Here is a 14295-nt window from a genome sequence, read left to right on the forward strand (position 1 = left end):
GCTACCCCCATCCCTGTCCCCACAACCCATGTCTCCAATGTCACCTCCTGTCCCCACAGCCCTTGCTCCCATGGTCACCTCATGTGTCCCCACTACCGCACCCCCTGTCCCCAGTGTCACCTCCGATCCCCACACCATCTCCCTGTCCCCACAGTCACCTCATGTCCCCACAGCCTCTGTCTCCAATGTCACCTCCTGTCCCCACACCATCTCCCTGTCCCCACAGTCACCTCATGTCCCCACAGCCTCTGCCTCCAATGTCACCTCCGTGCCCCACACCATCTCCTGTCCCCACAGTCACCTCAGGTCCACACTGCCTCTGTCCCCACAGCCACATCCTGTCCCCAGAGCCCCTCTCCCCTCACCACTGCCTGGTCCAATGTCACCCCCTGTCCCCTCACACCATCTCCTCAGCCCCCGTGCCCCAGCCCCTCTCCCCTCACGGCCCCCAGTGCCACCCCTCCTCCCCTCACCCCCTCGGCACCGCCCCACCCGCCATCCCCTTCACCCTGATGTGACGTCACCCCGTCGCTCCGCCCCCGGGCGCGGCGCCGCGCAGGCGCAATGCGGGCAGCGAAGCGACCAGGCGGTGCCCGGCACCGGGCGGGGGCGGGGCGGGGCGGGGCCTCCTCCATCCGGGTCCCTCCCCGCCGCCGGGCAGTGCGGCCGGCGCGAGCCTCGGCGGGACAGCGGCGGGTGAGTGCGGGGCGGCCTGCGGGGCGGTGGGGGCCCCCTGGGGCGCCGGAGGACCGGGCACCCCCTTCCTGTGCACCGCTCTGTGGGGCAGGGCACGGCTCCCCCCATCCGCCGTGGGGCACGGCCCCTTCCCTGTGCGTTGCTCAGTGGGGCAGGGCCCCCCTGTAGGGCAGGGCCCTCTCCTTCTGCACCGCTCTGTGAGGCAGGGGCCTTCCTCCGGCCCCGCCGTGGGGCAGGGCCCCCTCCCTCCGCGTTGTTCTGTGGGGCAGGTCCCATCCTTCAGCACCCCTGTGGGGCAGGGCCGTTGTCCGATGCTCTGTGGGGCAGGAGCTCCCCTCCCTGTGCACTGCTCTATGGGGCAGGACCCCCTCCTTGTGCACTGCTCTGCGGGGGAGGGCCCCTCTTTTATAACCTCTGTGGGGCAGGGCCTTTGTGTGACGCTCTGTGGGGCAGGGGCTCCCCTCCCTGTGCACCTCTGTGGGGCAGGACCTCTTCTTCAGCAACCCCTTGGGCAGGGCCCCTCCTTGTGCACTGCTCTGTGAGGTAGGGGCACCCCCTCCTCAGCAGCCCCAGTGGGGGATAGGCTGCCCGTTCTCTTGGCTCCGCTCCGCAGCCTCCCGACGGGGCAGGGACCCCCACAGGGAAATGGGGCTGCTCCTGACTGTGCCCTGCAGGGCATGGTCTGTCCTTCCTGCCCCCATGCAGACCCCTGTAGGGCAGGCCCTCAGGGTGACCAGGGTGTGCCTTTGGGGTGGCTGGCAGCCCGGTGGGGATGCCATAAGGTTTCTACTTGGGACCCATAAGGTCCCCACTTGTGGGGCAGAGAGGACAGCCTGGAGGAGGGGGCAGCAGGGGCTGGACCGTGATCTGTGACTGCATTGCCCAGGAGTGACAGAGGAGGGGGCTGGGGTGGCACAAAGGGACAGGGACTTGTGCAGGGGATGTGTCCCTATCCTCCCCACACACCCTTTGTGAGGGGGAGCTCCTGGGAGTCCCACCCCATGCTCGGCTTGGGGTCCCCGGTTCACCCTGTTCCTGGTAGCTGCTGGCTTTGAGTCAGGCACGTCGCCTTGCTTTCCTGGGGCTGAGACAGGACGCTGTGGGTTTCTTCGGCTTAAAAAAAACCACCCAGAAATGGGAAAAGCTGCTTTTCAGAGTTATACAGGGCTGCTGTTCCTGCCATACAGGCACGTACGGAGCTGTCCCAGCATCCGCTGCTTTGCCTGTTTTGGCAGGAGACTTGTGTGGGGTCCCGTGGACTGAAAACTAATGGTAAAAATGCACCTCCTGCATTTTTTGTTTTGGTTTGGTTTGGTTTTTTTGTTTGTTGTTTAGTTTCAGCCTGTCTTTGTTTAGCCTGGGCAGGCGGAGGAGAGCATCTCCATAGGTCCAGTCACCCTGGGCACCTATAAATGGTGCCAGATCCTTCAAATGTGCCAACGTGTGTGTCTGGGGGTTATTTCCCCCCTCCCTTGCACACCTTTGGCAGGGCGTTTGGATGACATCTTGCTCTGGCACGCTCCTCTCCTTTGATCTCGAGTTTCCTACCATGTATAACGTGTTCGGCAACATGCGAACCCAGCTCCGCAGCTGCTGGGGAGGGCAATGCGGGTGCCTCCTCGCCCCGGTTTTCCCCAGCTGCCTCCTGCCTACAGCTCCTGGCTTTCCTTTGTCTCAGCTGCTGCCAGGACGGGCTCTTGCAGCCCAAGGATGCTCTGAACAGAGCAAAGGCAAGCACAAAACAAAAACCCTGTCCCTTTGTTTCCTGACGTTTGCGGGCTCAGCTGATTTTGTGCAGCGTTTTGTGTGCCCAGGCAGATAAACCGACTACTTGCATCTCTTTTTCTTTTTTTTTTTTTTTTTTTTTTTATTTTTCTGGGTTATTTTGGGTGGTTTAGTTTGCAGGGAACATATCCCAGCTGCAGGCTGTGGTGGAGCGATGCGGCACCTTCCTAGAAATGGTGTGAATTAGCCAGAAGCGTAATTGGAGCATCTTGTGGTTGTCCTCTCGTGTCCTCGCCTCTCCTCAGGTGAGCAGAGCCATAAGCTCTCAGCACCGCACACTGAAATCAGGGTTCAGCACCTCTCCTCCTTGCTTGTAGGAGGAGAGGGTTGACCTCTGTTTGCATGACCCGCTGCCCACAGCAGCTTTGGGGCCAGTGAGGAAGGAGGAAGGTGAACGAAGCCCAGGTCTGAGCTCAGACCTGACTGCCTTGTCAGCTGAAATAAGCCTTTCTTTGTATGCTTGACTTGCGAGAAAGCAAAATACAAGTTTTAATATTATTATTTTGATTCCTATTTTTTTCAGTTCCCCTGGGTGTTTAGTTTGATAGCGAGACTGTAGCCTGAATTCATATTAACACTTCTTTTTTTATGACGGGTGTAAATAGAGCTACTTTGAGCGTGTCAAACAGCCCCTGAGTAAATCAGATTATTTGCTCTATTACTTTATTCATACAGGTTAGATGCTCCAGCTGACGCATCTAGAGTGCTGTGCCATCTGGAGCAAAAATTAAATACAAATTTGGCCCCCAGCCCGGAAAAATAACAAGCCTTTGCCTCCAGTAACTGGTGGTGGAAGAATATAGCCCCTGACAGAAGAAATGCTTGGGGGCAAAGTGGAAGGAACCCAAAATGCACTAATTGATATATTTAAAACACAGCAAAAAACAGGAAAAGAAATCCTTCTAGCCCTGTGTGCTGAAAGCAGCTGGGAGGGATACTGTGATCCAGTTACCAAGTCAAGGTGCTGATGCCCACAAGTGAAAGTGGCCTGGTCCTGAGCAGGTGGTGGAGCTGCTGGAGGTGAATGTGGTGGTGACCTCTGGGCCTCCCAGTCTTACTGTCAAAGTAAATCCCCTCCACAACCTCCTGAAGCTCCACTTGACAACCTGCTCAGTTCAGGTTTGCTTATTTTTCTTAGACCAGTAAAAGTTCATGCCAAAGCTGGTGTGCTGGCTACGACCTTCCTTCTCATCTCCAGCTGGGTTTGGAAACTCCAGGCATGCTGCCTGGGTCACTGGCACTGTTGTTTGGTCAAAGGCTGTCTCAGGTTTGGGGGCACAGGAGGTGGAGGTGGGTAAGCTGTGGTGGGACCTCTTGCTTGTGCAGCCCAGGCTTCAGTCCACTTACCTCTGAGCACAGCTGGGGATACCTGTGGTGGACCAGCTGTGAAGGACACCTTGGTTGACATGCACTGGATGTTGTGGGATCTGTCTGACCTTCAATAAGGAAGACCATACGTGCCAAATGGGAATAAGATGATGACTGCTGGTTGCTACCATTATTCTTGGCCAGAGAGTAGTCCTGTCCACGTCCTGTGGGAGATTTAGATGAGGCATCGGCAGAGCTGTTCATGGGATGTCTCCAGACTGTGAGACTGAACCAAGCCTGGGGGTTTTTCTGAAGGAGGTCTGATTTCCAGCTGATCTCCTGGACTAAGTGATGCATGGAATGATACGAGGACACCTGGCTTTGCTAGAAGGGCTTTTGTGCTTATGGACCACCTCTCCATATGTTCCTTCTTGGGGCATCCCTCCCAACAGCCCAGCTGTCGCTTCCATGTTAGCTGTACGGCACAATACATGTTGAGAGTGATTAGCTTGTAGCCGTAAAACACCACCTGAGTGTAGAAAAGGTGGAGAGGAATGGCTGGGCATGCTCATCTTCTCCTGCTCCCACCACTGTGACTTGAAATGCTTCTGCCAGGGGATGGCAGGGCTTGGCACGGCTGAGACAAGGTCCTCTCCGAATGGGTCAAACTCCTGCTGTCTCACCCAGCTGCACAGTAAACCCAGGACTCCATCCCTTGGGGATGCAGATGCTTCTGGTGGTCTTCAACCACCTTGGAACCATTGGTGTCAAAGTCTGGAGAGTGTTTTTTTGGGTTTCAAGCTTTTCCTGGTCTTCAAGTGCCTTGGTCTGGACTGTGGTTGGTGTTGCTGAGCTGGATTTCGGTTTATTTTTATTTCCTGTGATCATTCATCATGAAGCTGAGTGTTGTTGACATAAGATAACATCTACTTTGTGTAGACTTCCCTCTCCTGTCCCTTCATAGTGATGTTGCCCTGAAACCACTCAGACTTTGTGTCGGGAGTGGCCATCCTGCCCATGTCCCCACCCTGAGTGACTGACAGCGCTTTAATAATGACATCAGCGATGATGTGATGTGGGGCTTATCTGCAGGCGAGCTCAGCTATTGCCTGACTCCAGTGGGTGCCTTTTGGTTGAGAAATGCAGGTGATCCCATCGAACACGTGCTCAAAGAGAGGATGCAAAACCCTCGCAGTTTCACAGTAGCAATGGGCAGAGGTAACTTGCTTCCTAACTTGAAGAATGGGAAAGCCTCAGTATCTTCTTCATCAGGAATGGTGGGTTGGAGCAGTACCTGGTTCCCCCATCCCAGGATGCAGCGGTACCTGAGTGCTCACTGGGGATGGAGCTGCATCATTTTCCCTCCCCAGAGTGATGACATAGGCCATCCATCCAGCGTGTCTTTCTTCACCGGTATCGCACATTTCTTTTCCATCAAAGAAAAAAAACAAACCTAAAAAGTTCCAACTATGTGTCAGGGGCTCCTGTGTCCTCTTAATGAACTGATTGCGGTGCCAGAGGGATGTCAATGGGAGGAAAGAGTGGCCATCCAAAGCACCTGGAAAGGATGCCAGCAGTAGCATCCGTGGTGAGGACAGAGCAATTGTGAAGCCTCCAAGGTGGGGATGAGCAGTGGCAGGAGAGGAGAAGACATGCTTCTGGAGGATGGTCAACTCTGTGCCCGACCTCGCTGCTCTGAGAGAAACAAGAAGCCTCGGTGCTGATGCATGGACGGGCAGCAGGAGCTGGGTGCCAGACCTCACAGACCAAATTAGCTGCAAGCAGCTGCCTTGGCGTAGCCGAAAGCTGCGAGGTCTCGGGTTGCTCCGACGCTGGAGCTAAAACTGGATCAGCCTTTGGAAAAAGCAGGCGAGACACTGAGAAGCAGGAGGAGAGAGGGCTGTGGGAAGCCTAGGCGGGGAACTCCTTCTGGTTCCTTTTTCTGCAAGCTCCAGGGCTGTGGACATGATAAGCAAGCAGGAATAACTTCTCCTTGTTTATTTTGGTGGTTTTTTGATCACAGGTCAGTTTACACAACACAAGGCTGCTAGCAACGGACAGGGTACACCGGTCTCAAAGCTGGAAAGGAATCTTCATGCAGGAGTTAGCAGGGCTCGTTGAAAGAGACTTAAACTAGATTTGAAGGGGAAAAGGGATAAACCCAGGCTCACTAGAGAGAAGCCTGGGGAACCACAGCAGCGTTTGAGGGACGGCACGCTTGCGAGGTCCTTCGGTCTGCCACCTCAGTGGAGGCAGGGGATGGAGATCCATGCGGCAGCAAAGACGCAAGGGTCATGGATGTGTCAGAACCACGGAACCGCCTGAGAATGGTCACGCAGGAATTGGGGCTTCTCCCCCCCAAAAAGGTGGCGGGATCAACAGCCCAACTGAAAGGCATCACAGTGTGGGCAACAAGCAGGAGGAGCCGGAAGCCACTGTGCAGCAGGGAAATTAGGATGTAGTTGCCATCACAGAAACACAGTGGGATGACTTGCACGACTGGAGTGCTGCAATGGGTGGGTATGAACTCTTCGGAAGGGATGGGCAAGGAAGGAGAGGCGGTGGGTAGCCCTGTAGGTTGCAGGGTGTTTTGGTTGTCCAGGGCTGAACAAAGGTGACGATAGGGTTGGGGGCTTATGCGTAGGAGTCAGGGAAAGGCCAACAAGGCAGATACCTGGTGGGAGTCTGTTACAGACCACCCAGCCGGGACGAAGAGGCAGGTGACATATTCTATAAGCAGCTGGGAGAAGTCTCACAATGGCAGCCCTTGTTCTGGTGGGGGCCTTCAGCTTAGCAGCTGCCCGCTGGAAGTACAGCCCGGCAGGGAGGGACCAGCCCAGGAGGTTCCCGGAGCGTGTGGAAGAGACCTCCCTGGCCCAGCCGGTGAGGGAGCCGGCGAGGGAAGGTGCCCGCGGGACCGGCTGCTCCTGAGCCGAGAAGGGCAGTGTGGTGGCTGGAGGCCGTCTACAACAAGGGCCAGAAAGAGGATCAGGAAGCTGCAGCCCTGTCAGCCTGGCCTCGGTGCCGGGGAAGGTTATGGAGCATCATCCCAAGTGCCACCAGGCGGCACGTATGGGACAGCCCGGCGATCAGGCCCGGCTGTGATCACCTGCTGTGACAGGGTGACCCGCTCAGTGGGCAGGGAAAGGCTGTGGCCGGTGTCTGCCTGGGCCTTAGTGAAGCCTCTGGCACAGTCTCCCACGGCATCTCCTGGAGACACCGGCTGCCCGTCTCTGGACACGCTCCAGCCCCTCAGTGTCTGGCTGGGGCACCAGCCTGGGGGGGCGGGGGGGTCAGCCTGGAGAGAAGGGGGCTGGGGGGGACCCGGTGGCTCTGCAACGGCCTGGCAGGAGGCTGTAGCCAGGGGGGTCGGTCTCTGCTCCCCAGGAACCAGCGACAGGACGAGAGCAAACAGCCTCACGTTGCGCCAGGGGAGGGTGAGATTGGGTGTGAGGGAACATGTCTGCACCAAAAGGGCACTGGAACAGGCTGCCCAGGGATGGGGAGGTATTTAAAAGACATGTAGCTGTGGTGCTGAGGGACATGGTTCAGCAGTGTCCTTGGCAGTGCTGGGTTAACAGTTGGACTTGATGATCTGAAAGGACGTTTTGCAATCTAAACAATTCGAAGTTGTTTTTTTTTTATCCTTGTGGAGCATTAATCTTGCTCCTAATACAGCTTTTAACTTGCAAAAGCGCCTTAGAGGAAATCATGCCAGGAGAGCATTTGCAAGAGAGAAACTGAAAGCGCTGAGTGGGGAGAGCAGCCACCCTCCTTTTTTCAGCCATCGTCAGGCTCGGGGCCGTTGCTGCTCTCCCTGCCTGCAAATTGTGGTGGGTTTCCTGGCTTCTTGGCTTGGAGGATTATTTAGGGGAAAATATAAGAGCTCTGGGGCCATGCAGATTCCTGTCCTGGGAACCAACAGGCATGGAAGCAGGAGGTTTCAGCTCTTCAGTCAGTCTGTTTGAAGCCAGGAGGAGCAGCCTGGCAGGTAAGAAAAAGGGTGAAGCCAAATTATCCATCAGAATTGGGTGGGAGGGAGCACGGTCTCCCACCTGATGGCTTCCAACTAAAATAAACTCATCGGAGCATTGTGCCTCCCCCTGACGAGGCTCTTTGTGCTTGCAGCCTGCGCGAAATTAAATTGCCGGCATACCGTACGGATTGAATTAAACTTCTCTTCACGCAGAGCTTTGTCGCGAGCAGGCAAATATTTCCATGGCGCTTTAAAGATTTTCATTTTTCTATTGTTCTGTATAAAAACCCGTCGTCAGGCTGGGCTTCCCCTGGGGTGATTTCCTGGCTCCTTGGTTATTAACGCAGCTGCAGGGTTGTTTTTTCTTTTGCTTTTTAGTTGAGAGAAGTGCTGGATTAAGACCCACCATCTCACTCTCTTGGTATCTGAGATAAAAGATGAGGCTTTTGGAGACTCTGTGACAGTAGTGGCTATCCAAAGTGGGACAGGACTGTGTGGTGTTAGATGTTTTGTGGCTGAATAAATAATGATGATCTCGCCTGAGAGCTGGCTGGAGCCTGTCTGCTGGCGCTCACGTAGGTCTGCTCTCCATCAGCTGAGCTCTCCACCCTGGCCTCACTTTGTATTCGCACCCAAAGAAAACCTCACTGTTGTGCTGAGCGTTATTTGGGGGTGGCACATTGGGAGTAAAAGCAGAAAAAATGCATCATTTCCTCAGCTGTGGCTTTGTCTGGGGGACACTCAGTTGTTGTGTGCTCCTGACTACCCTTGAGACTTCCCCCTTGTGTCTTCCCCGCCTCGCATCAGCTGCAGCGTCTTCTCTTGCATCTCCTGCAGCGCCTTCCCCATGCATCTGCCATTGATGCAGCAGCAGGAGTGAGTCAGTGGTGATGGCAAAGGCCTGGGATGTGTTGCAGCCATGTTATAGGAATGGGGCTGGAGGCAAGCCCGGTGCTGGGTGGTTTATTCCAGTATGGAGGAGCCTTGGACTCTAAAGCTGGGAGTGGGAGTGTTGCAGCATTAGGAGATGGGCTGCACGGGGATGCAACGTGTTTTCCCAAAGCCAAAAGAAAATTTTTCTGTGCCTAAAGAGGAAAAAAAAAAAAAAAAAAAAAAGTGGTACCCCATTAAAATGGGCTGGAGAAGAGAGGTACTGCTCCTGTCCCATCAAGCGCCTCCAAAAGTGTCTTTAAGATTAGAGCTCTGGTTTAAGCTGAGGCTGAAGCTTAAATCCCATCAGGTTTCCTTTTTGCATGGCATTTTAAAGAGGAAAGAAGCAAGCACTAAGAAAAGTTTGCTTTCTTCGTTAGAAAACTTTTGTTTTCTAACTGAAGTGGCTTATCCTCACCAAAGGATCACCTGAATCTTTTTTGCCTGAAGCCCCCTTTAGGTTTTGATTTATTTCAGCTGTTAATGCTTCTCTTAAGAGCCAGGACATTGAACTTGGGAACAAACGGTGGTTGGTATCAAAAACTAGGTTGTACGTTGCCTGCTTCATCTTCTAAATCAAATAATTTATTCCTAATATTACGAATTATTCATTACAAATGTAGCAGCAGGTGCCAGACTGTTTACACAAGGATGCCATGTTATATTTATATATTTAGTAATTTGGGTCCTTGCCTCAAAGCTGTGTGATGAAGGTTGCTGTAAAGCTGTGCAAAACTTGGGTTTTGTGTGAGTTATCCAATTTGCTGCTTAAAAGTTTGCGCTCTTTTTTCCTTACTATTAAAATACTGTTTTCCTTAGCCAGCGCAGAACAAGTTGGAGGTTTTATGTGGTGTTGTGTGGTTTTTTGTTTTTTTTTTTTTAAAATCTGGAGCATCATTCCAGTAACAGTGGGACCCCAAAATGGGTTGTGATGCCCCTGTGGGATGTTCGCCTGGGGCAGGATCCTGCCTTTTGGCTGCAGCTGGGCAAGCTGACTGGGCTTGCCTCAGATACCGGCATCACTCCAGACAACCCTCCATGGCGCTGGGATAGAAATTCCCCTTTTCCACCCCAAAACCAGCTCTGGTGAGGATTTCTCGGCAAGGACTCACTGTGTGGCAGCCATCTCTGCAGGCTGTTCTCCGCTTTTGTTTACATCTGGTAGAAAACTTCTTAAATTTACTGGTGAGAGAGTAATTCTAATCCTTTTCAATGAGATCAACGGATTAGTGTCTCAGATGCTTATAAAATTGCAAGGATTAGCCGAGCCTTTTTTTTTTTTTCCCTCCTCCTTTTCTCTCTATGCCATGTAACGTCATCGCCGTGTTTTAAAAGGGGATCTCTGTGCTGTTACTAAAAGCTGAACCAATTTATAGGAGCCTTTGTGAAACAAAGCATTTAAAACCAATATCTTCATCCTGTCCCTTCCTCGCTCTGGATTTTTGTGCAATATTAGGGATTTTTTTTCTTTTTTTCCAGCATCCCTGGCAGCAAACCGCAGTAGCCGTTCAGCAGATACGTTGGGTTTGCGTGGCTTGGCTGCATTGCGGCACCCGTGCGGGTAAGTAGGGAGCTGACCCAAAAGTTTTGCTTGATTAGAGACTTGTAAAATCGCATATTGAGTTGACCAGATCCTGAAAACAAGGTTATTTCATGAGGTTGCCCCTTATTGCAAAGGATTCAGACTTTCATGGTCCATCCCCAGAGGCGCTTCTGGGTTGATGGGATGCTCTCACCCTGGCTGTAAGGAGTGATGGGAGCGGGATGAAACTCCACGCACCCCACATTCCTGCATCCTCTTAGTTATAACCTGCACTTTCATTAGGACATGATCACTAACTGGCTTGTAAGGGAAACCATGGATGGAGCTAATGTGGAGGAAGGTTTAGTTCAAACCCCGTTGCTCTGCTTTCTCTTGCAATACTGCCCTGTGCCTTTCCCTGTAGGGTATTTTTTAAATGCCTTTTCTCTCGGGTCGATGGCTGCATGGTCGTTTGACCTGTGTGAGCAAAGCAATCCTGAACTGCCGAGTGGTAGGAGCTCCAAGCCAGGAATTTCTGGCCCTGACCCAATATACTTTCAGAGGCAAGCTTTTAAATATATACAAAGACAAGCTCATAATTTCCACTATACTAATGAGGCCACAGCGTTTTCATTGAAATGTGCCAATAGGCGCTGCGGTGGTGTTTTAGCAGCCTTGTACTGTGAATCCAAATGTGATTTAACATGGCAGCCCCCGCGGAGCGGAGGAAAACCAGCTTCTCCCACTGAATTTCAATGATGCTTCTCGGCAGCACTACCCAAAAATCTTTGCGGTGGTGGGAACTTTCCTTGCGTTACATCTCAACACGGGTTTTCCCCTCAAATGCCACTGTTTTGGTGGAGGTGGGGAAAGGTAGGAGTGGGTTGAAAGAGGGATAATGATATTTGAGGAAGGGCAGGTCTTGGCTTTAAAGATTGGTTTTAAAAGATGTGTGACTGGCTGGTGTGAGGTGGCAATTTAATAACCAGACTCGCTGCAAATATCTTTAACTCATAATGAAAACCGAATGCCCGGGCTCTCAGGCATCATGTGCTCTCTTGACCTTTAAAAAGACACTCAAGGCAGCCTGTCTGCCTGTTGCCAAGCCGACTTGTTAGTGCCACTCATGTATTTTGCCTTCTAGTAAGCGATTCAGTGCCCAGGAATTTGTAAAGAACTGACAGCAAACTATTACACGCATGAAAGTCGCATTGGTGTTTTTTAGCTTCGCTTCCCAAGGAGGCCCCAGTAGCCTTGAAGCAGTCAGAAAATATTTAGCCGTATTGTGCCGTCAGCTGCAAGAAAAATGCCAACTTCAAGTAACACTCTCAAAAGTTGTTTTGTGGGTTTTTTTATAAAAAAAGTGAGTCCTGCATCAGCAGCATGCCTGTAACTTGGAGTTTTACTTATTTAGGGCTCAGTTTATGAGAAACCTGTATAAGAAGCAACATCCTTGGGCAGAGGAGGTGTGTGGGTAGGTAATGCTGAAAATTCACAGATGCCTATCCATTACCTCGTGGTTACAGACTCCCAGGGTGTGGGTACCCCTGAATTTTCAGGTCCCCTGGCTTTCTCCATCCCACTAAGGTTAGGCCATGTTGCCAGGCAGAACAGGAGAGAAGGAAGGTATCCCATGGCATTGCCTTCAGTGCTGCGACTCTGTGTGACAGAGAAGGAGATGTATATGTTGGGTTTATGCATGCTTATCTCCATCAAGCACCTAGCTTGACTACACAACTCTGGGGTTTTCCATTTCCAACTAAATTTTGAGGGGTTTGCGATCCTTGCAGCCCCCTTTGCTTATGCTGATAGTGAAGTGTTTTGTCCCCCGTATCCATATGGCTCGGGGAGGTATTTTTGCTGGACTCTGAAGCATTGCAAAATCTTCCTAGTCTCTGTTAGCAGAGGAGAAGGAATGATAGAAAAAAATTACTCCTTCAAAACCCAGTACTTCTGTTAAAACCAGAGGAAGGGAAGACTGACTGCGCAGCTCATTTTTCTGTAAGCATTAGGAAAACAGCAAACAACAGTGACGTGGCATTAGTGTAAATTCCCAGCAGGCTGAGGTTGGAGTTTGTTTGGGTTTTCCTGAAGGCTTTATAATGCTGTCAGCTTCTTAAAATACAAACCTTGCACAACCAACGTGGGCTTTGGGGGACGGCTCCTCTGCAGGATTTTAGTGACTTTTTTTTTTTCTGGTATCCAGACACCAGCTTTTACACTCTTCTGCATTCAATTCCCTCTTCTCTTTAATTTTTACCACAAATATAAATGGTGCAGTTAAAAGGGTCTGTGGAGAGCATTCCTGGGGACTGAAATCCAGGATCTGGGAGCAGACATCAGCAACATAAAGAGGAATTCTTCCCTCTATGGCCTCATGCTGCTTTTCCACCGCAAGGCTTTACAGCCATCTGGATGCCCTTTCAGATTATGCCCCCCCTCAAAAAAATCCATAACCTAGCAACCTTATTTAGGGTAAACGAGAGCATTGTGCTTTCCTGCATCCCAGTTTATGCTTGGCTCCTCTTATTGCCTTTATAGGATGCCTGCTAGCAGCTGCAATTCCCATTGCCAGCACAGGGTGCCTACCTCCAGGAGGATTTTGTAGGGATTATTGATCCCTGGGTGTTGCACTGATTTATTTTATTTCCCGCGTGCCGCACCACCCACCCAATTAAAGGAGCTTAGGAAATGGGGAAAAGGGTTTCAGGAGGTCATTTAGTCCATCTGCCTGTCAATATGAAAGAGCAGAGAAGGCTGGTTGCTCTTCTGCTCTGCAGAAAACAATTTGCTTTTGTTCTGCCTGAAGACAACTTGATCAAAGCAATATTATTTTTCTTCCAGATGTGATATTTTGGGAGCCCCCAGTGGCTCTCAGTGTCCTCACCCAGGAATTTGCAAATTCCCTGAAGCTTTTAACACCAAGTTCTCTGGTCCAGCCCTTCAGCAGCATAGGCTGAGAGTTTCTTACAGGGTTTCCAATTGTCTTTCCCCAAAGAACCTGCTAATTGGGGAAAACTCTTGCACATGAGGAAATACAACTGCAGATGAAAGCGGAAGATCATTTCCACCAAATTGAGCAATAGGGGCGGGGAGACTGCAACGTTTAGTGTAAAGCTGCCCACCCTACAGTGGTGTGTAACTTCGGTGCTTTGCTTCAGCTAAAATACACCCATATTTAATAACATGCTGTGTTATTAAATGTTTTAGCACCTGAGCTGTATGGTATGGGGTGATGCTGCTCTGTCAAGCACCACAGCAGCAGGCAGGGATGGCGTGATATGGTCCCATCACTGTGACCCTGCACAGGGTCCTGGGGGCTGCTGCCTTCTGCCCTCACTGCTGTGAGTATCAAGGGGGCTGGGGGCAGGACAAGGCAGCAGTGCGTCCTTTCCCACCATGCTTTCAGGAGGAGGAGTGAGCTCAGTGGGTCATGATGTTGGATCTGGGATGGAGCTGTGTGCCCAGAAAAGGGGGGAAAAAAATATTAAAAATCCCCAGGGCCAAAGGGAAAAGATTCCTCAAGTGTTATTTCATCCCCGAGAAGCAAACTGAACCATACTTGAGCAGCTAGTGTGCACATTTCAAAGCAGGGAAACTACTGACTCCGCTTCAAACCCTCCTGATAAGTGATCTCCATTTCTTATTTCTGTGATCTGATGGGAGCCCAAGCAGGGCTCTCCTCCAACCTCCACTTCCCCCCTCCTGCAGACCTGATTAAAAAGCACTGTTGATTTCTCCCACCCCCACCCCCGTTTATTTTTGCCTTTTTTTCCTGAAACTTGTGAAATCAGCCCTGAGCAAACCTCTGGTTTGCCTTCCCGACAACACTGGGTGAAAGCACTTGACTTTAAACTCAGCGATGGGAGCTGCAGCTGACCTATTTTCCACATGTTTCTCTGCCAATAGTAGCAAAAACATTTTCGTGTTTAAAGGTGCTCCTTGGTATTAAGGTTGTGGGATCATTATTCTGTTAAACTGTCCAGAATCAAAAGCACTTCATGAAAATTGCAGTGGTACCAGTTGCGCTGCTGGGTATTCCTTTCATTATAAAGACTTTTCTGGTTTTTTTCCAGTG

General features: G+C 51.5%; 1 protein-coding gene across 4 annotated transcripts in view; it reads left to right on the top strand.

The window, feature by feature from the left end:
- The first annotated feature begins 641 nt into the window (after positions 1–641).
- Positions 642–14295, top strand: part of RNF24 (ring finger protein 24) — a 33564-nt gene continuing 19910 nt past the window's right edge. The window contains exons 1-2 of one of the 4 annotated variants that reach the window (XM_037387638.1): positions 642–696; positions 10175–10256. Coding sequence is in view for 1 of the 4 variants with exons in the window: in XM_037387610.1 (XP_037243507.1) it covers positions 6302–6305; positions 10175–10256 (86 nt within the window). In the remaining 3 variants the exon portion in view is untranslated. Of the gene's footprint in view, positions 697–6156; positions 6306–10174; positions 10257–14295 lie in introns of those variants that run through there. The other 3 variants (XM_037387610.1, XM_037387618.1, XM_037387628.1) reach the window with 3 other exon arrangements.

Source organism: Falco rusticolus, chromosome 1 (genome assembly GCF_015220075.1).
Source record: "Falco rusticolus isolate bFalRus1 chromosome 1, bFalRus1.pri, whole genome shotgun sequence".
Taxonomy (NCBI): domain Eukaryota; kingdom Metazoa; phylum Chordata; class Aves; order Falconiformes; family Falconidae; genus Falco; species Falco rusticolus.